This window comes from Erithacus rubecula, assembly GCF_903797595.1.
Source record: "Erithacus rubecula genome assembly, chromosome: 1".
Classification (NCBI taxonomy): Eukaryota; Metazoa; Chordata; class Aves; order Passeriformes; family Muscicapidae; genus Erithacus; species Erithacus rubecula.
The window spans coordinates 87,678,901-87,700,130 of record NC_136658.1 but is presented as its reverse complement, the minus strand read 5'-3'; the positions used below and the strand labels follow the sequence as shown (position 1 = coordinate 87,700,130).

The 21,230-nt window shown below is 38.9% G+C and overlaps 1 protein-coding gene across 1 annotated transcript in view; it reads right to left on the bottom strand.

Annotated features, from left to right (window-relative positions):
- Positions 1 to 9,105: 9,105 nt before the first annotated feature.
- The window catches only part of TUBGCP3 (tubulin gamma complex component 3), a 45,155-nt gene continuing 33,030 nt past the window's right edge, over positions 9,106 to 21,230 (bottom strand). The window contains exons 13-22 of the mRNA XM_079299622.1: positions 20,818 to 20,926; positions 17,045 to 17,234; positions 15,718 to 15,853; positions 14,866 to 14,934; positions 13,959 to 14,094; positions 12,985 to 13,073; positions 12,723 to 12,854; positions 12,138 to 12,278; positions 11,515 to 11,631; positions 9,106 to 10,228 (exon numbers count right to left, since the gene is read on the bottom strand). Of these exons, the coding sequence (XP_079155748.1) occupies positions 10,070 to 10,228; positions 11,515 to 11,631; positions 12,138 to 12,278; positions 12,723 to 12,854; positions 12,985 to 13,073; positions 13,959 to 14,094; positions 14,866 to 14,934; positions 15,718 to 15,853; positions 17,045 to 17,234; positions 20,818 to 20,926 (1,278 nt within the window). The 3' untranslated portion in view covers positions 9,106 to 10,069. The remainder of the gene's footprint in view (positions 10,229 to 11,514; positions 11,632 to 12,137; positions 12,279 to 12,722; positions 12,855 to 12,984; positions 13,074 to 13,958; positions 14,095 to 14,865; positions 14,935 to 15,717; positions 15,854 to 17,044; positions 17,235 to 20,817; positions 20,927 to 21,230) is intronic.

Genomic DNA, 21,230 nt, shown 5'->3' with positions numbered 1-21,230 from the left:
GTCCTGTGTTAAGACAAGAATGGAAGAAGAGAAACGTCCTTTAGGCTGATGTTGGCAATGGAACATATACATGTACACTTCCCATGGAAGAAATTTTTTTGACAATTATGATGTAAAACCATGAAAGAAATTCAATGGCAGATGGGTCTTCTAGTGAATCAGTGGGAAGAAAGAGCATTCACTGCTCTGAGAGGCAAGCTCACAGAATCATAGAATGTCTCAAGTTGGAAGGGACTCATAAGCATCAGGTCCAACTCTCTGCTCCTCATAGGGCTACTTGAAACTAAAACATATGTCTAAAGCATCCTCTGTTTGAATTCTGAGTCCACTGAGGGAAGAGGATCCTAGAACACAATAGCAACAATTGGATGGATGCACCAACAAGCTCTTCCTCCAGCAGTCTCCAAGTCCAGATGATAAGGCTCCCTTTGGGATAGCAGCTTTGAGCCCAGACTGTGCTCCAGAGCCCAGACTGCAAGTGCAGAGATTTAAAAAAAATGCTAAATATAACTGAAAATGTAAATCATTAGTAAAGCTTGTCAAGTATCCCTTAAATGTTGAAATTACAGCTCTCCAAATCAGTTCCTATTACAGGCCCAGCTCCACACTGAGTAGCAGGAAAGCTCTGAGCATCTGACACATGAAAGAGATGTGTAGGAAGACAGCAGTGATCCCCCTCTGGTTTGATCCTCTCTGTAACTGTGGATAGGCTGTAAGGACAGGCAGGAATGTGGCTGCATCTCACTGGATCAGATAATTAAAACAATCAAAACTGCCACAGCCATAAAAGCAGTTCTAGAGACAGTCTACAGAGAAATGCCACAGCATATTAATTTGCAGTGACTTGGAAGTTCCCTTTGTTGCTACTGAAATCAAGAAAATGTTACTGTTGCAGGATTTTCACTCATTCAGAGACACTAACAAAGTGAAAAAGAAAACTTCCTGTCAGTGTCAAGACAGATTACCCAAGATTACACAACAATGTCAAATACTCCATGGGATTATCAGCAATGCAGGGTCTTTCCCTCTAACACAGAATGATGATTCCCTCCAGACAGGAGGAGCACAGAGGTGCAGGTGTGTATGAAAACACCATATTTCAGTCTCTGTGGCAGTCTCTGATTTCATATTGGTTGGGGCAGTGTTTGCTTCAGTAGTTGCTTCAGTGAGGGAGAAAACAGCTGATCCCCTCCCCACCACACATAATTCTTTTTTAGGTGGTTGATATTAGCAATTAAGTGCTTGCAGTCACAAGATTCACCACTGAACTCTGGAGTACAGCATTAGCTGGTAACAATACTGAGATCTTTGATGTAATTTTATTTTAATTGGCCTCTTAACTCATAACAGGGAGTATCATAAAATTGAAAAGGATGGAAAAGACCTCTCAGACCATTGGGTTCAACTGCTGTCCTTTTCTGAAATGTTTTTCCTCATATAGAGGAAGAATATTAACTAATATTCTGCCTATAAAAGAAAATAATCTAAATCAGAAAAACACAGACAAAACTCAGGAATATAAGCAAAAAGAGGATGTGATTACCACACAAAATACAAATCTCAACAATAGCTGCAGGCAACTATCCATGACTTCTAAGAGACAAGTCCTAGGGCAGTGGTTTGGATTCAGTGATTTCAGAAGAGCAGTCAGATCATGAGACACCCAAAAGTAAATGATAAAAAGAATTTCTGTAATTCTACTTTACCCAAATTATAAGCAGCTATTGCAAAAACCTGTTTTTATGGTATTGCAAATACTATAGCTGTTGTTCAGAAATGAAAACTTAAAAGAACCACCGTGCCTGCCTCACAGCAGTGGAGTTGGTAATTTACTGGTCATAACACTAATTTAGTACAGCCAAACATGCACTAAAGTCAAACAAACTGTTTAGTACAGTTAAACAGATCAGCAGGGTGAGTTTCAGGTTCTATAACCCAGAGTATTCTGGGGAAAAATACTGAACACATTATATTGGAGCTGGGAGGAGGAGAAAGAGTGACTGCCTCAACTACAGAATTTGTGATGTCTTGTCAGCACATCTTTTCCAAGGGATTGGCAGCCTGCTAAGAAGTTAATCTACCCCTTTTGATTTAAAAGGCTTTATCCTGAGAGTGATATGTCTAACTGCCCAGAAAGAAAATGACATCATGACTGAATCCCCAACTTTCTTGCCTGTGTCCAGCCCCCTCCTGGGACTGTCTCAGGACCTGAACATTATCCCTTCTCCACAGCTCCATTCCCCTCACACCAGTAAGTGCAATTGGGAGGTCTGTGTCCATCGCACCTGGGAGAGGCAGGTCACCCTGCAGGATAACCCCCTGGGAAGCACTGCTTCCACTCTCACCACTCTGGATGCCACAGGACAAACCTCTCAGTCTGGACCTGCAGGTTTGAGGCATCGTCCTCAAGGGTCAGAGCAGCTTTGCCTGCATGGCCTGGGAGGTGCTTCTGCCCCCCAGGAGGTCAAGGAAAGTAAGAGCAAAGTGCAGAAAAAGTTACAAATGTGGTTCATTTGAGAGCAAATTTAATTAAGGAATTCAACACAACTGTAACTACAGTAACACCAGAACCAAAGCCTTGTAATGAGCCTGTTTGCTGGAGATATCTGCAAACCACCTGCACTCTGAACTGGAGCCTTCTCCTTGCTTACCCTGCTCAAAAATTAATGTCTTTCTATTGCAAAAGGCAAAACAATAGTCTGAAAGATAACTTTTCTTTCTAAATTTTTACTTGTGGAACATAATATATGGTTATTTCAATTGTCTGACATAATGGCTGTTTTGCAAGCAAATCCAGAAATATTCCCTCCTTCAATATCTAGAAAGAAACACATAAATATATAGCAGGAATATAAAGAAAGAGAAATAAAGTAGATCTTGATTACTCAAGATATTTTCTAACATCAGTTTTTCAAAAGAAACTATGCTTTCCTTTGACATCATTGGGGTTTTAACTTTAGTTCTCAGGATATTTCATAAGCAGTAAGATCACTCCTGATCTGCTTCTACAGCTCACTTCTGTACAGTAACCACAGAATTTCCCTACAAAATGACAACTATTTGTAATACCAACCTTGAAAACACAAGAAAGAAATCAAAGTACCTAAGGTCCTTGTAAATATATCACAGTATTGAAAATTATCATAACAAAATGTTTTATATAACTTCTTAACAAGAACATTTGGTCTGCAGCCAAAACTCCTGGCTATAACCAAAGTGATTTAAAATAGAACAAGTATGTATTAAAAATTATTTTTAAAAAAGGAAACAACAGAGACTCTGCCCATGTGCCCCAGCCAGCTTCTAGCCATTTCAAGCAAAACCTAATTATGATGCCTGGAAAGGTTGAGCTGAAACAGAGACTAGACAAAGCAAAAGGAATAAAATAGGTATTTATTGAAAGGATACCCTTTGGGCAGTGCAAGTGCCCAGCCAAGGCTACACCCAAATCAAATCCAAGATTGATCCCAATCGATTACAGTCTAATTATTGCTAGAAGCTGTCCTAAAATTTGACCCAAGATTTCCCAAGGAGGGAAATGTATAACATTTTGACCCAACCAGGCAGCAAATTTCTTACAGACTTAAAGCTCCAATGCCAAAGGCTAGGATCACCACAGCCTCCAGAAAAGGTCACCAGTATTTTTTACTGGGGAACACTGTTACCTTTTCCATTAGATCTCAACATGAAGAAGAGAGCTCCTTTTGACAATGCAGCTGCTCATTTAGTGAGGCCACAGCTTAGAGAGATGGAAAGTGGAATTCTTATCAATAGAAAAGGCTACAAGATAATTAAAAATACACTGCTGTTTCAAGTCACAACCTTGTCTTGAAAAAACACAGTCTATGAACAGCACACATTATTACTTTGTCTGCACTTTGAATCAGAATTCATAATTCAAATAAAAATCAAAGTATCCCAGATTATGAGGCCACAGCTGAAAATGCACCATTTGCAATTCTCCACTGTCCTCTAAAGGCTGCTTCAGGAATTTCAGTCTCTGAGTTTGAAAAGCAAACTCTGTATGCATGTACTGGAGCACAATCAGCGGGTCCAAGAAATGTGAGAGGTTTATGAAGAGCTTCAGCTGGAGCTCTGCAAGCTGCTGCAGAAGGTTGGTCTGAGCAGGGACACAGGGTGGCCACGTCTGTGACACGTGTGACACTGCACTGGCAGCACCACTGGTTCTGCCAAGGTGTGGGACCAGCAGGATTTCTGTTCTTCTTTATCCTGACACAGATCATTCTGTTGCTGAGCTTTGGGAGTCGCTCAGCATGGACAGGTGCATGTTACAAGTAATAAGGTGCATCCAAATCAGCTTGTCAGAACTGAACAAAAAATTTTGGTCTTGTTTAGTGCCTTCCTACCCCTTTAAAGGTGATTTTGAGGAGTTCTTTATTTATAAAGGAGTTCTTTATTTATAAAGTTCTATATTTATAAATGGTCAAGCATAAAATAAGCCTGCAGTTACACATCTGTCAATTAAGAAGTCTTCTAGTTCAAGCCACAAGCAGCTGTAAAACTTCTGTAAACATTTGTAAACTTCTTCTACACAGCCATTTCTTCTGAGTCACTTATATTATTGCCCTTTTACAGTTTTAATCAAGGAAGTGGTAACATTTATTATTTTATTTTCCTTCCTGGGTATCTTTTTTTTTTTTTTTGTAATAATTTCCTGTTCTGTTATTAATGCCTGTTTTGATATTTTCATTTGATAGAGCTTTATTTAGATTTCCAGAACATTTTGCCTGTGGAATACTGGAACCTGTGCACATGTTCTAACTCTGAGATAAGTCTGGATCTGATTCTGGTTTTGCATTAAACTTTAGTCATGTTAATAAAATTGCAATGAGCGGATATTATGCTTTTCTTCTTTATCAAAAATCACTTTCACCCCACATTTTTTGTTCTCTTCATGCTTCCTGTTCACCACTAAATGGCGCAATTTCACTTCTCTCCAGCTCATGCTTCGATTGCTTGTTCTCTAGAGAATTTTAGTTTCTTTCTTTTCTAGCCATCATAATGTGTTCCATATCTTATTTTTACACACCAGATTGCTAAAGGAAAGCTCCCCGTTGCCCTTTTAGTTACTGTTGCAAGCCTGTCTGTAATTTCCCTCTGTTTCTTTATGCTCTTCAGCAGGTTCATCAAAAGCAAAAGATAAAACTCAGTACAAATACCCTCATTTAAGGAGTGAATGCAGACTGCTCTTTACCTCCCTCTTATTTTTGGGAAAACTTTAAAGGGTGATAAAGTGGCTTTAAACAGCTTTAAGGATGTTCCCATTGTAGGAGTGAGAGGCATCCTAGATGCCTAATTACCTTATTCTTGTGGCAAGTAATTCAAATGCAAATAATTTGTTTTCTGTGGCACTGGAAGAATTCATATATAGGGTAATCACCTTGAGACAGCTTTTTCCTATATCTTTTAATATTTAGACTGATGGTAACAATCACTCCAATTGCATTTTCTATACCCCAATGTTCAGCTAACTTAATTACTGTTGTGATAACTTCTGAAGAAAAACATTTAATTTGCTCCACAAAGAAATAAAGTAAATTAACTGTACAGCAACAGAAATTTCACCTCCTACACTCGCCAGATTTTTCTTGGTGTGTTTTTCTTTCTCCACTATTACCTGAGCATCTCTTTGGTCACCATTTAATGCCTTTCAGGATTCCTGCCCTCTTCTCTTTCCCTCTCTCCTTTTGTGAATGAATATCCACCAGTTTGGCTTCTTTAACTCTCCTGACCTCTGTGCTTTCTCTGACCCCATACACTTCTGGTCATACTTTTCACCTGCACTTGAGGCTCTATTTCCATTAAACTCAGGTTTTAGTCCAATGATGTTATGAAAGAATGTACAGTACTGGGTTGTCAGAGTGTATTAGCCAAAAGCTAACTTTGGAACAAAAAGAAAGAAAACAAATACTGACTGAGGTACCTTTGCTGTTCTTCTGGTGAAAGAGAATAAGCACCAAGTTAATCCTTATGAGTGATTTTCACACCTTAAGGACTGCATTGCACCAAGCTAGCAAAAATAGTTAAAATACTACATCAGGGAGCTTGTTACTTCAGTAACAAGTGGTTCATACCTTGAAGTTATGGCATTCCTTGTCAACATAAAAATAACATATTTTCATTATATTTTAAATTTGTGGTTCAGCAAACCCTCACAATGATATATGTTAAATAAATGGCAGCAGAAACTTTTCACTCTGAACAACGGCAGATTGAGAGTATTCTACTTGTAATTGCTTCTTATTCTCCTCTGTATTGTAAGTAATTTTGTTTCATTAAATAGGGTAGAGCAGGCAATGGTTACAATGTCCTTGTAGAAACCAGAAAGAATTATTTCCTTTGGCTTCTGAAACAGCAGGTTCTTGTACCTGTCCCTGCTCTACCTGCCATTATTTGCACATCTTGTACAGCTCTCCCAAATTTTCCTCTCTCCAGTTAGCAGAATCTTATTAGAAGCTAAAGTGGCATTTTAGGTTTCAAGTAATCAACAGATGATTTTCAAAATTAATGAGGCACTTTGGAGAAGTCCCTGAGCACCCTTATGTGAGTGTGAAATACATTCTGTCATCTCTGAGGCTGCTCATTCAGGTGAAAATTGAAATGAGTACAAATGTGCACAGCCATGGCTTGTTTTAAGGCCAGCATTAGGAAACATTCATGCAAGATCACAGACTATATCTAGAAGTTTAAAATAAAGCTTCAATTTTCTGTCCAAATACCTCCTTTTTTTCCAATCATTTGTTACCTTTCAACTCTTAGTGTATTTTAAAAGTTACATATGTACTTAAAGAGTATCCTCAATTCTGAAAGTCATTGTTAGATGTAGCATACCAGAAGTTACAGCTCCACATTGGCAAATTACCTTTTGTCATTCTTGATAAGACTGCTATTCTAAAAGGTTGAAAAAGTTCTTGTCCAAAACATGAACATCTTACATACATAAGATAGAAGGAAGGAGTTAGGAGGAAGATAAAACCCTTCCACAACTAATTTTAACAAAACAAGTCACGTAGATTTAGGCTTTTAAAATAAATAGTATGCTCCTGTGTAAGGCTGAGAGACCTTGGCATTTATTCACTGCATCTGGTAGAAGAGGAAAAAATACACAGGGCCTTGACTGAATAGATTCACTTAAACAAAACAGGATTATGATTATATTCCATCCTTGATCTCCTACCCTAAGCTTATAACTAATTCACTGGAAAATACATTATATCATGAGCTTCTGCATGTCCTAGTGGATGCTGCTAAAATACTAAACTGCATCCTACTGTATCCTGGTGCAGTTGAGCTGCTGGACTTTACAGAGGGAGATTAAACTTCCAGGGGTTGTTTTTTTTCCTTCCTCAGAGTTTATATTGGTTAATATAATATTCCCCTTCAGTTACCAGAACAATATAAGTAGTTCAAACAGAAGAAAATATTTTCCAGCTCTTTTCCTTTTAAGGCATTCATTTATGATACTGGTAGCACCACATGGATAGCCCTTCATCTGGAAGAGTGTTGCCTATTGTATGACACCCGAAGTTGGGTGATAGTTTTATTCTTGGTTTCTGTATTTCTACTTTTACTGCACTTCCTCAACAATTTCTTTAGGCCTTGGCAACCCTGAAAAGGAAGGGGCCAAGCGTGCAGGCTCAGTTAGCAATGACCCTGGGACAAGACATAGTGAGGAGAAGCTGGGCTTGTTCCAGCCTAGACACATGGCTGTATTTGCATTTTTAGACACAGTAACTCTAAGGAAAAAAAAAAGCAAAAAACTTAAGTTACCAGTCAGAAGTGTGCATTAAAAAAATAAAGAACATCCTTGTATAATAAATGTGTTGCTAAGAATTATTCTTTAACATTGACTGCAGTATATAACTTCAGTGTTGAAAAACAGAGGTAAAAATCTCACGTTTCTCCTTACAAATGTACCTTTCTGTAGTGCTCCTGCCACTCACTACAAGGAAAGCTACTTGTGCAGTCAGGCAGCAGGAGCCTGTCACTATGTGCATTTATGTAGAATTCAATATTGGTCTTTGGGCACAAATGAAGTATTTTCAACAGACTTGAGGTCATCATAAGAAAACCAATTGAAATAAACATACCAGTTGTCAGGTTAGATGACAAGAGCCTTTTTTGTGTCCACCCACAAAAAAAGCATGGGGACAAACAATGGTAGGGCCCCATTGGTCCCCTCAGCCTGGCAGTCAGAGCAACTCCTGGAGCAGTGAAAACTTTTCCCAGATCAACAGGTTGTTGTAGAATCACCTCAAAGTGATCATTCCCAGCATGGCCACTACTGTGAGTTTCCTAGGTACTGCTGGATTCATTTTAGCAGCAAAGAGAATTTAACCTTCCTCTGGAACTCATCCTCTAGTTCCAACATTGGTACTGCCTCTCTGGCCTCTGACTTGTCTAGTGATGTGATCATGCAACACATCTCTCAACCCAATGGCCAAAAGAGCTCATGCAGCTAAGTTGTTATCAAAACTTGTGTTCTTCCAGACTTTACAACAATATGCTCCCCACACCGGCAAAAGTTGAGTTAATTGTGTCCATCAATGATCTATGACCTTATGATGCCAAGCTCAGCATCCTTCAGCTTTCCCTTGGCTCCATCCCTGCTCACAGCTGAAATGGTGCCTGCACACTACACCCAGTGACAGCACCTGCACTAGCAGGGCACAGCGTGAAAAGCTTTATGTTCTAACAAAAGCAAGGATTCCATACCTGCACAACAGGAATCCTGGTGTCCAGAGAGCAAACCAGCTAGTCCAGGGCTGCAAGTCAGCACATGGACCCCATCAGAGCTCACTGCCATGAAGACTCTCAGCAGCTTCACCTGCATTGCCTGGCAGGTGTCTCAGACTCCCAAGGGTTCAAGGAGAATAAGGGCAAAGGGAAAAAAGGCTCCAGACCTGGCTGATCTGAGGGCAATTGTTAATTAATGAACTGCTCACAACTCTCAGTGCAGGCAAGACTAGGACCAAAATCCTGCAATGGGAAGGGTTCTATAAATCAATATGCTTCTAAATGGAAGCTTCTCCTTTCATAACTTGTGTAAAAATCATACATTTTCCATTACAAAAAGCAACACACTTGTGTGAAAGATAATTGTGTTTTTTATTTTTCTAAGCTCGCACTTGTGGAACATAATAAATGACCTGATATAATGACAACTTTGCAAAAGAAGAGTCCCCCTCTCCCCAACATCTGGACAGCAATATATAAATATTTACAATGAAAAACATAGGAAAGAGAAGAGAATGAAGTCAACATTAGACAAGTCAGTTTGTTTCTACATATCTGATTTTGAATATTAAGTATTCAAGTTTAACAACACTTTCCTTCGGTACTGAGGCTTTAAGCTCATTTTTAGACCTTATGTGCAACAGATACATTCCTGACTCTGCTTTTATAGTTTGCTCCTGTACAGTAACCATAGAATTTCCCCACTAAATTTTTATTCCAGGATTTTAACTTTGAAAACAACAAAGAAATTAAATATAACTTTATGTCTCCTGATACAAAGTTTCTCACACATCAAACACATCACAACACTGAAAACCAGCATAATGAAATGCTGTATAGCTTCTTAACAAGGACAATAGGTCTGGGTCCTGATCTGTTGGCTTTAACAAAAGCTCTTTTCAAATAGAATAAGTACATATAGAAAAAATAACCTTCTTATTTTCTTTTTAAAAAAGGAAATGGTGCCTCCTATAAACAAAAGAACATGTAACTTCTTTTGACACAGATGTAAGTTACGGTGGAAAAAGCTCAGAAAGCTTCAAATAAACCTGACATTTTTAAAAGGATGATTTAACAAGTTGATTGGATGAGGTTCAATCAGCCCATACAGTCTGGTAATTCTAGAAACATCAGTGTAAAAAACCCTGCTTTTTTTTGCTTCCTGCTCTCCAGCGTCACACAACCACCGAGCGAGAACACGCTGCCTGCAGCAATGGGGACAGCCACCACGGCCTGGCAGCAGGATGTCACCACGAGGGCCGTGTCCAGCCAGAGGTGCCCCTGGCCGGGTGTCCCTGCAGCTGGCACAGTGTCACACGTGGGAGCTGCGCCTGCCCCGCGCGCCCAGCGACACGCGCAGCCGCGGCTCCCGCGCCTTGTAGTGCTCGTTGAAGTCCAGCCTGAAGCTCAGGAACCGCAGGCTCTCGTCAGAGCTGGTTGTCAGCAGGACCAAGAACTGCTGGACGATTCCCTAAGGGGAAAGGAAAACCCAAGAGACAGTTAAGAAAACATCCCTGGTGTACTTTGCACAGGAAGATCAGATGCACACACCCGGTACACAGGCAGAGAGAATCTGGGACAACACAAGCACAAGGGCTCATATCCAAGAGTTAACAAATCAGTTATGCTGGATTCATTCTTTCTGCAAAAACCCAGAGCTTCGTCTTCATTTTTCCAATATCAGCCTTCAGACCTCACCTTGAGTCCCTGTTGCAGGTACAATGCCATCCAGGCCAGCATCCGGGCACTGCTTGCTTCAGACATCCCCAATTGGTGTGGGTTGTACAGCAGTACGTGGCAGCCCACAACAGCAAAGCACAGGCCCAGGAGGGCAGCCAGTGCTGCAGACCCAACTAGACCAGCATTTGGAGCAATTTGAGGAGGGATTTGGCATGGGGAGGCACACTTCTGTATCCCATCTTCCTATTTGGCTCTAGCCATGCCACTGCAGGAGCCCCACAGGACACAGGAAAGGCAAGGACTTTGGGAAGATGGGAAGACTCACTTGAAGAGCTCGTTCCTAATCCCAGTAAATATTAACATGAACACACCCATAACTAGAGCACTCCATTACTTACAAAGATGACCAAAGCTGGCCAAGGAAATTTCATGTGGAAAAATCCATAAGGGCTCAGCATGAATACAGTCTAAGTAGGCAAAACCTACCCACATTGCCAATCTTGCAGAGCACATAAAGCACAATTTATTTACAACCTACACTTAAAGACTTAGGCTCATTTTTCTGGGGAATGGTAGCTCTAGCATCAGATATAACAAATAAAAACAAAGCCAGAATAAATTACTTACAGAAGATAGCCTGCACATGCTCCCCCAAACATCTCATCCACGTCCCACTCCAGAGCGCTTAAAATTAAGTGTTAGGCCCTTAATAGGAAACTTACTGCAGGCTTTAATAGCAAAGACTTGCAAAGACTTTGAGGAAAAAATGAAATGCAGAAGAAATTCTATCTTTTCCCCCTCAGACTACATCAAAAGATAACTATTTGGCTACTGGAGGAAGAAGACAACTTACATGAAATTACTCTTCTCCTTTGTCAGGGGAACATAAATCCTTTGACTAAACCTTTGACTACTAACAAACAGTGAACACAGGCTTATAAGCAGAGAAGGAAAAAACAAAGACCTAGCTCCATGAACTGCACACACATGAATACAGATGTTATACCTACTCAATATGTAAAATTCATTTGTATACAAAGCTCAGCATATTTTAGAAAAATATAATTTAAGAGGCACCTGGTAAAAGTGAGTGAGTATTCGCAGCTGCGAGCACATTTTAGGTATTGAGTCTTGAAATTCTTTCATCCTCTTGTTCTCTTCTTCCTCTTCTGATGCAGTTACACCCCACTTGCCCTATACAGAAACCAAACAAGTTAAAAGGTGAAGCTGCTAACTCAGCCACCTTCTGCCAGGCTACATTAGGTTTATAAAAAACCAACCACATAGAAAGACAAACACAGAGCCTCTCATATGGAAACTACCAGAACCCCCTTGGTGGTGGTACAGCACATGAAAGAATTAAAAGGTTTATTAGCAAGGCAAGTCTCACACCAACACTGCATGTCAGTCTCACAGCAGGGAGGCAGACATGGAGCTATAGCATTTTTTGCAAAAGGGTTCCATTTACTTCATTTGAAAGAGCCCTACATTTCTGATCCTCTGAAATTCACTAGAGAAATCAACTCAGATTTTGGGCAAGATAAATCAAAAATGCCACTCAGCAGTTCTGCTTGAAATCACTTGTAAATGCTGATGCCTTTTACATCTGTTCCAACTATATTTTTCATTTTTCTTTTACCTTTACACAGTACCTAAAATCCTCAAATCATTTTCACATTCTAGAAACACCCTTATTGTACCTCAAGCTCACGTTGTTTTTTCCTCTCTTCAAATTGCAACCTCAGCTGCAGCTCCTCCAGAGCAGCTCTGTACATTGCATCTTGGGCATTCTGGAGCTCAATGATCTGGTCAAAAACTGCTCGAAGCTGGTTGAGAAGTACCTGTGAGACAGGCAACAAAATAACTAAACAACTGTATAGAACAAGAGTTTAAAGTTACCACTCTTCCCCAGAAAAAAAAGGAAAAGAAAACTAAAACAAAACTAAAAAGAAAACAAAACTAAAAAGAAAACAAAACTAAAAAGAAAACTAAAAGAAAAGAGTCTTTTTTTACACAGCTGGAGAGACTGTTCTGCAAAGCCCTAAGTCTTTTGTTCCATGATCACACAGCTTCTTAGGACAAAAAGCAACTGGCCCACACTACAGCAAGTTTTATTATCAACATGTGTCATTATGTCTGGGTAGTAGGTACAGAACCTACCATTATAAAATCTTGTCTCAGAGGAATAAAAGTGACTTTTCCCTTTATTCCTACTGTCAAAGAAGGTCACTCCTGACATATATACCAAGATCATAAAGATACAATTTCATGCAAAGAAGACTTACCCTGGAGTCACTATCTAGCAAGCACCGAGCTATGATTGTGTCCAGAAAAACTTCATGAGCTGCAATAATGTGATCCAAATCCTGTGCTTGTTGGACCTTGTTCCAGAGTTCATCCCATGAACATTCAAGCACCTGGAGCAATGATACAGGATTGGGCTGTTTCAACTTGCTAGATGACAAGCTCATTGAATTTTAAGACACACAACACATACAGAATATTCCAAGTGCTTCATTTTCTAAATAACTGTGTGGTAAAATATACCTCAAATGTAATGTAATACTGCATTTGATGAATGAAATGGACCATTTCTGATGCCAGAACATGACACTGATGCAGCACCCCAGAAAGCTCTGTAAAAAATCCAAAGAGATGGCATGTTAAAGACTGCAAGGACAAGCACAGCCAACAAATCAGCTTGGTAATTTTTTTTCTCCAGACTGAATATTTCATAACACAGCCACTAATCATAGATGGCAGAGACCTTCTGAGGCCAGGTGTCCTCTCCCACCCACAAAAAGTACTTCATTATGAAACAATAAATTTGCAACTATTACTATGCCATATGGACATGTGACTCTCAAGTTATTTTTTTCTGAAAGAAATGTAGATAGATTTTTAAAAAGTTCAAGAGTGAGCCAGTACAGATGTTCACAAATATGGCTATATTCTCCAGCTGAGAAATAGGATCAAAGAGTTTTCATCTGTTAAACATACACCAGAGCCACTACATTTCAGAGCTTTCCTATTTCTTCTCAAACATCTTTCTCTTCTTAGCCTCTTCTGTTCTCAGCTAAACAAAAGCAGAAGGAATAAGTGAAGGTAAAACTAGTAAATTCAGAACTGTGAATGTATGAGACATAATAACAGACAGCATAAGAAAGAGGGAGACATGGGGTACAAATAAGAAGGCATCAAGGAAAATAAATACAAGGGGATGGAAGAATTGCAGTCTCACAACTGGGCCAGCATGAAGATACTTATGTTAGTGCAACTTTTCAAGACAGGGATCAAGAATGAAGGAAAACAACAGACAGGAAACTACAATTGTGTTATTTCACCTTCATCATCATCATCATTTACCATTAAACAGCCAGTCAAGAGGAGCACCAAAATACAAAATTAATCTTAACATCATTCATCAGACACTTTTTTCCCCTCTTAACACACAGTTTAAAATAAGATGCAGTTATCTATGTCCATTTTACAAGCATGTCATCCTTCTAGACAACTCTTACCTGGCATACTTTTCAGAAGTTTTGCATTGCACATGTGCCCTTTCCATATATCAGTAAGAATATACTCCATCCTCTTTGCTCTCCAAAGGAAATTAAACACTCTTAGATAGTGGCTCATACATTCACGTGTAAATACCTACAACACACAGAAAATATCAGTACAAATTAATAGACATACCATATGTCCTGAAGTCCCAAGAAGCTCTTCACAGTCCATCTTATCTGATCCATGCAGTTTATTGAAAAATAATGTAAAAAGTTTCCTGGAAACCCCAGAGCTTTTGGAAAGATCCTGCCTTGAGGGCTGAACAGTTACTTAGCATAAAAGTAGACAGAGGGTGTTGCTAGAAGTATAAGAAGGGATGAACATAGCAAAGTCCAAGTCTCTTTTAAAACTGAATATGAAAATTTCTTCTGCTGGTCAGACTCAGTTTGTCCTGCGTTAAAAGGAAGTTATTTACAAGTTCTTTATGGAGGCTAAACACATTCTGATAAACAGTGCAACTACTTATCAAATGCTGTTTAGACAGCATAAATAAGATCTCCACAAATACATTCTTCAGGTCCTTGCAAATTTTCCCAAATTAGTATCTCCAGACTAGCAATTATCAAAGAATAGGAGCACTCAATTTATTAAGTACTTGCTAAGAACTGTGCTGGAACAAATGAATTACTGATTTTCAGTAATTTCAGATTGTTTTAAATGTAGCCTTTCAGCACTCACAGTTAACTAGTAAGAATTGAGATTTTTGCTTAACTGTTCATACAGTGGGTACATTCTAGATGCAAAAGAAAAAAAAAAATCTGATTTCACACTCAAAAAAAAGGTTACCTTAATTAAAAAAAACACTTAACAATTTAATTCAGCACCCAAAACACATACAGAGCCAGCAGTGTATGACATTACCGTTGCTATTGGCCCATCAACATGGTAGTCCAAGCTGAAGACATCCCATCCAGTGTCCCCAGGAGATACCTGTATTAAAAAGATGCTACTGTCAGCATATAATCATAGCATACTAAAGCTGAAGATGAGCATTACTTGCTTACTTTTTCATTCTGAAAGGCCTATGAACAAGTAAGTGTCCACACTAACAAGAGATACAGGAGTTTCTTGTTTAAAGAAGCAGGTTAGGCAAAAATTATATCAAAGGGTTTGATCTCACACACATAGTGATGTTTGCAACATCAGTGTTTCTCCACTGAACCTAGTAAAGGAAAATAAACACAAGGAAAAATTTGTTTGGCATCTGGAACTGACTTAATACAGATACTACAGCTCTTCACTAAAGTTTCATCTCAGGGACTGAAGCTTTCAAATTAACTCGTTTCTTACACAGGCTCTTCCATGAAATGTGCTATCATTGCTTCTCTTTTTTTAACTGGAGGCAAGAAGGAGGCACTCACCCCCCTCAGCCCCTGCCTGCCCCAATTCTTCTTCTAAGAGCAACAGCATTAAGAGTTGGCTGGAGAACTTCAAATCAGGGCCACCAGCATCAATTTCTATTAGGCCCCAAATACTCAACCTTGTATTGTCAATGGCTGTAAACCTCTACCTTGAAATACAAATAGATAATAGACAGGGAAACAAAAAGAAGACAATTTCTTAAAAGACCTTTGTGCTACTCAAAGTAAACTTCAGTGGACAGGAAGTGTGAAAACGTATTCACATACAAAAATGTTGTTTCATATAGATGTCTGCATGAGTACACACAAACAAAGGTATGTCTCAGGTCAGAGTCACCATGATGCAACAGACCTCCAGAAGTCGAACATCCAACCGCTTGAGAATTTCGGGATTATCGAACTGGGCGTTCGTGGCTCTCACTGCAGTTTCCAGGATTCCAGTTAGATTATGCTGATACAAGGTTGTAGCTGGTCGTGCAAGCTCTGGCCTGGTGGTTATGAAACAGTCATGGCACATTACTGAAATACTCTGCAGCAGCAGTTCAGTACTAACTGCAGCACACAGCAAAACCCTTTTCTAACCCACATTCAAAACTTCTCATATTACTCTTTCAGATTTAATCATGAAGAAAATCAGTGAGCAAAATATTTGCACAGAGTATGAGAGAATGTCTGTTGATATGCAGTTACATCCCTGAATATAAGTATGATGAGTAACTTAATCCCCATTTAATGCCAGTAATTTGAAGTTACCAGGACTGCTAGTTTAGCTAGCCTGTAATTTGAATTGCATTCATATCTTAAATGAGGCAGATTACATCATTAGCACAACAAACCAATAATTTCACTTCAGTTTTGAGAAACTTACTGATAGCCATCTCACAGGCTCAGAAGTGCTGTGCTCAGAAACCCACTCCCTCTATGTAACCTCAATTTTCCAAAGAGTTGCAACATGAAACTCTTGTACTACCTCTCTCTCCCTCCCTCAGGATCAGTACTGGAAAGCCTCTCATTCCTTCTGCCTCAAATGTAATACTGACTCCACAAACCAACCTCATTCTGCTTCACATTAAAAAGCGTGGTCACATACTGTTGATTTTTGATTTAAATTAATCAAAGCTTTATTACAAAGCTTGCCTTCTAGATCAAAGAAAAGCTTTGCAAGTCAATGCTTCTGATTGAAGAAGTCTCATCAGTAGCACCAGCATGGGTACACCTGGGTGCTTGAATCAGAAGCCAGTGATGAATCAGTTAGATTTTTTAAAATTGGACACAATGTTTTGGTCCAAACACCTCCAAAATAGAGGCCTAATAAATAATTCCAGCCAAGCTAAGCAGTGGCATCAAGAGCAGAAGGTTTCTGCTTAAACTTGCTGACAGGACCAAGAGAAGTGCCAATATCCTTGAGGCTGTCACAGACTCAACATAAAGGTATCTGTACTAGTATAACTTTTCAAGACTTGGTCAAATGGCACTGTATGTATCTCTTATCAAAAAGAAAAAAAAATTTGAGCCCCAGGTCAAAGAAATCAAACCCAAAAAAGAATTTCAAAGTTATTACTCAGATTTAATTGAACAAGGTACTTGGAGGGTCTTCTTCAAAAAGCAAAACAGTTTCTGTGCCGATCATGCACAGAACCATCAGAAATTCAACATAATTACCCTTTCTATTGTCTTACTTGAGCAAGTCCATTAAATGCCTGATAAAGTCTCCTTGACCAAGTAACAAGTAACGTCTCATGGCCTGCATGTGTTCCAGCAAATTGTACTTCTTATTGAGAACATCCAGCAGGTATTTGCTGGTTTCAAAATAAGCTGCATCAATTTTCTCTTGAAATGCATTTTCCAGATCTGTGAACAAATCAGCAGCTAAAAGAAAATAAAAATTAAAATTAAATTAGTTGTTTTCAAAAACTGAGGCAAGCAAGCTTTGTAGCTGAAACAAACAGAAAAACTGCCATTTCTTCTGATCCACTGTGTTATACATTTGCCATAGCAAAAGCAAGTCTGAAGCAGCCCACACTTCAACAATGATACTTTTAATCTGTGCTCAGAATGTACTTTCCAATAGAAGCTCATGTTATGTCACTTTTTCATAAAAAAGGTTGGGGATTTTTAAGCTTGCTGAAATACTGCAGTTTACAAATCAAATAATTTATGGAGATCTGGAAGTGCAGAATTAGGAAAAACCTTTGTTGGGCAGAATCTAAATCAGAAGGCACTTCTAAGGGTGCAGGGAAAAACAAATCAAATAATCTGAATGTTAAAAAACTCAACAGACAAGAGTTCCCATAGATGAAAGAATGAGAGAAAAGGGAATATATTTGAGCTACCTGGGGGAGAGCCAGCAACCTGATAATTTTCTCCTCATCTTTCATGCATGGCAATTTGGGGACAGAAAGCAGGAAGCAGCAGAAAATAGCAGAAGCTTATGTCACTGTTTTCTACAACTACAAGCTCATTGAGAAAGGGACTCCAGTAAAACTTATGAGATAGCAAGAACTGTGGCCTCTTCAGGCAACATGCAGCAATACCAAAAATACTAGATTGTCAACTATCATAAGATTCAGACTTTCTTCAGCATTAAAGGACTCAACTCAATTAATAAACTACTCAACTAACTACTCAATTAATAAAATGCTTGTGAACTGAAGAAATAAGCACTGGCTCTAACAGTCACTCTAAGAATGGAAGCCTAAATGTCTGGTTCACTGACATGCCTGGGGGTTTCCAAACTAACATTCAGCAAACATTGAACCTCTCCATGAGACACAAAAAGTGCAAGAGATGTCAAAGAGACGACACTTTTATAAGACATTGCTGTATTTAAAATCCCTAGACTAGAGAAACACTAATTAGTCAAGTAACACACACCAACCCTAGGGATGTGAGAATTAATACAGCCTGCAGTAAGTGCAAGTGTTTTCCCTCAAGATGCTGCAGTCCTTACAGGCAAAACAAGAGTCAATCCAGAGTTACTACCTAATCTCTTCAGCTCCTGGATACAGAGGCTCTGGATACAGATCCTAGCACTGGCTCAAAGCACAAGCAAAGCCAGCAGGCAACTCCCTAGCTTGTCTATGGCCAGCTGGTCTTGTCTCCACTCCTTTAGGGGTGAGTGTGTCTAAGCAGTAACTCTGAGATAGACAGACCACTCTCAGCTTCTTACTGTCTCAGAAAAAGCAGCCTTACCCCTGTCCATAGTACTGACCCTCCTGCCTTGCAGGAAATGACCTGGCCACAGCCCCTCACCTTAGATTGGAAAGCCAATTTTACATATGTAGCAGTAATGCACCACCCCTGCATACACACAGCACCCCCAGCCTGGTCCAGAAGTCCCCAAATCTAAAGACAGCTACATGTTGGAGTTGAGGTCACTTTATTGGCCTTTTTTACTGTTCCTCTCTCCCAAATGCTACAATTCCCTGCCAGGCAAGATGACCAACTTCTACACAGTTATGCCAGACTTCTTGTTCTAACACAGTTTTCCACAAATGTTTTCCACACAGTGATTACTTCAGCATCAAAAGGGAACTGGGGAAACATGATAGTTAAGGATCCAAAGCAAATGAAAGAAATAAATAATACAACCATATCATGAAATGTTCAGATTTAAAACAAGCAAATGCATCCATATCTCAAGGCTGGCATCCTAGCTTCCCATGATCTTAATAAGTAAAGGGACTTTCAGGATATTGTTAGATGGCACAAATGGAAGCATTTCCAACATTCCTGACATAGAATGTTCTTTCAGGACTAAATGGGTAAAATGCCCTAAATACAAATGCAGTTTCATGCAGAACTAAACCAAAGCAATACCATGAGATATTTAGGCTGCCAACAGTTAAGCTCAGCAGGCCTTCAGCACACTGCAGACAGAGTAACATTTCTAAAACTACGCTTCTGTCTCAAACAGTTATTCTCAGCACTTAAGATAATGTAGGTGCTTTGAAGCTTTCATCCCTTACATAATAGGAAACCTGTATTTGCACCGATCTTCCATTCAAGCAAGGAGAAAGAGAGAAACAAGTGCAAATTTAAAGAAATATTGGGAAAGCATGGCCATAAATGCTGTATAAAGTGGTGAATGTAGTAAAGCCAGTGAATGTTTTTTTCCTTTTTTCCAGGAGTTGCTGGCAAGATGATTGTTCAAATACATTTACAGGTCTTATTCATTTAACCCTGATCCCTGCACTTCAGGCTTATCTTTGACTAAGCAAGCAATGAATGTGGTACAAAAACCACATTATTAGAAGACCTATTCTTCCAGATATGAATGGGATTTTATTACTAGAACATTTTACATGGAGGTACTCATGCCAGAAGTCCATTCTGTGAAGAGTTAATATTAAAACTAATCCAAGGTTACCTGGAGGGGAAAAGGAAAAAAACCCCAACAAATCCAAACCAAACAACCCACATACACAAGATTTAAAGTTATATATAAGTAATATTATGATATAAAGTGTTAAGAAGTATGTTCTTCGAAAATAAGAATTTGACAGAAAAATATATAGATGATCAGCATCAGAAAATTTACCCCAGTGAGCAGCATCTCAACATTTAGATTATCTTTGATATATTAAACAAGTTATCAAGAGAAGTTACAGAGGCAAAATATCACTTCCACTAGAAGGCAGCTATCTGTCCCTTCTCTGAGATGTAGCAGCATCTTACACATTCTTTACTGAGTATTTAGACAAAGTCTCCTTGGTTTAGATCTTTACTATTTGCTATCTTTCATCATAACAATGTTGATTTCATTGCAACAAATATGTTGCCAAAATATAACCACAAATGGTATATAAGTTGTCACTCATAAAACTGAGATCTATTCTAAATACAAAATAACCTGAAGGAATCCTAATAGTTAAGTTTTGGTTCCATGTTCACCAGCCCCAATTTTAAGTAATCTTCAGAAAGAATTTTACTAACCTTCCACATACTCATTTTGGATATATTGGTATCCTGGATTTACAGAAAGGCTTCTTTTCTGTTTTTATTGCTTACTCTCTTATTTACAACTAACTGGGTATTTTTATTTTTCAACCACAAAATTAATGCAGTATTATGGAATTGTATGATGGAGTACATTTGACTAGAAGACAAATATACTAAATTCTTATTGCAGCACTCAAGAATACCCCTGCTCCCACCCCAGCTGAGGCAGCTGAAGGCAGACTGTTTTATGGTTCCATTCACAAATCCAGTACATTAACAATCATCCAGCAAACCTATCAAATTAAGAAAATTATACACATGCATGAATATACATATTTTGTAAAAAATAAGTTAATATATAGATAATTAAATTATCTATATTTTAAGGCAGATGGGACTTTTGTACTCCCTGCCACTCCTCCATCCATGAAGTCAGTTTACAGTCTAAACCACATAGAGTATGGGAGAGGTCAGTTCAAAGGGGACATACTGAATAATATTAATACTGTACCATCTTTTGAAGACTCTGCAGATTTTGCAACAGCAATCATCTTTGTGGACGGAGTTTGATCATGACAAACTTGATGCAAGAAGTTTATGGATTTTCCTATTAAAAGGACCTGAACAAAACAGGATTTCTTAAAAAGTGATTTGCATATAAGAAACAAACAAACAAACAAACAAAGAAGCCATCCACTGTTAGGAAGGAACCAAAAACCCCCACAACAATCCACAACCACCAGGACAAGATATTTTGTATTTTTTCTGTGCTCTTAGTTTCACAATCCCAACCATAGCAAGCCAGAATGGCAATGGTAACATGAAAAGGTTTTAGACACCAGCTTCTTTCCCCCCTACTTGAGATCTCCTCAAAGTTTAACAGTTAGAGAATGGAAAGGAGAAACAGTCCGATAGCCTTCCTCA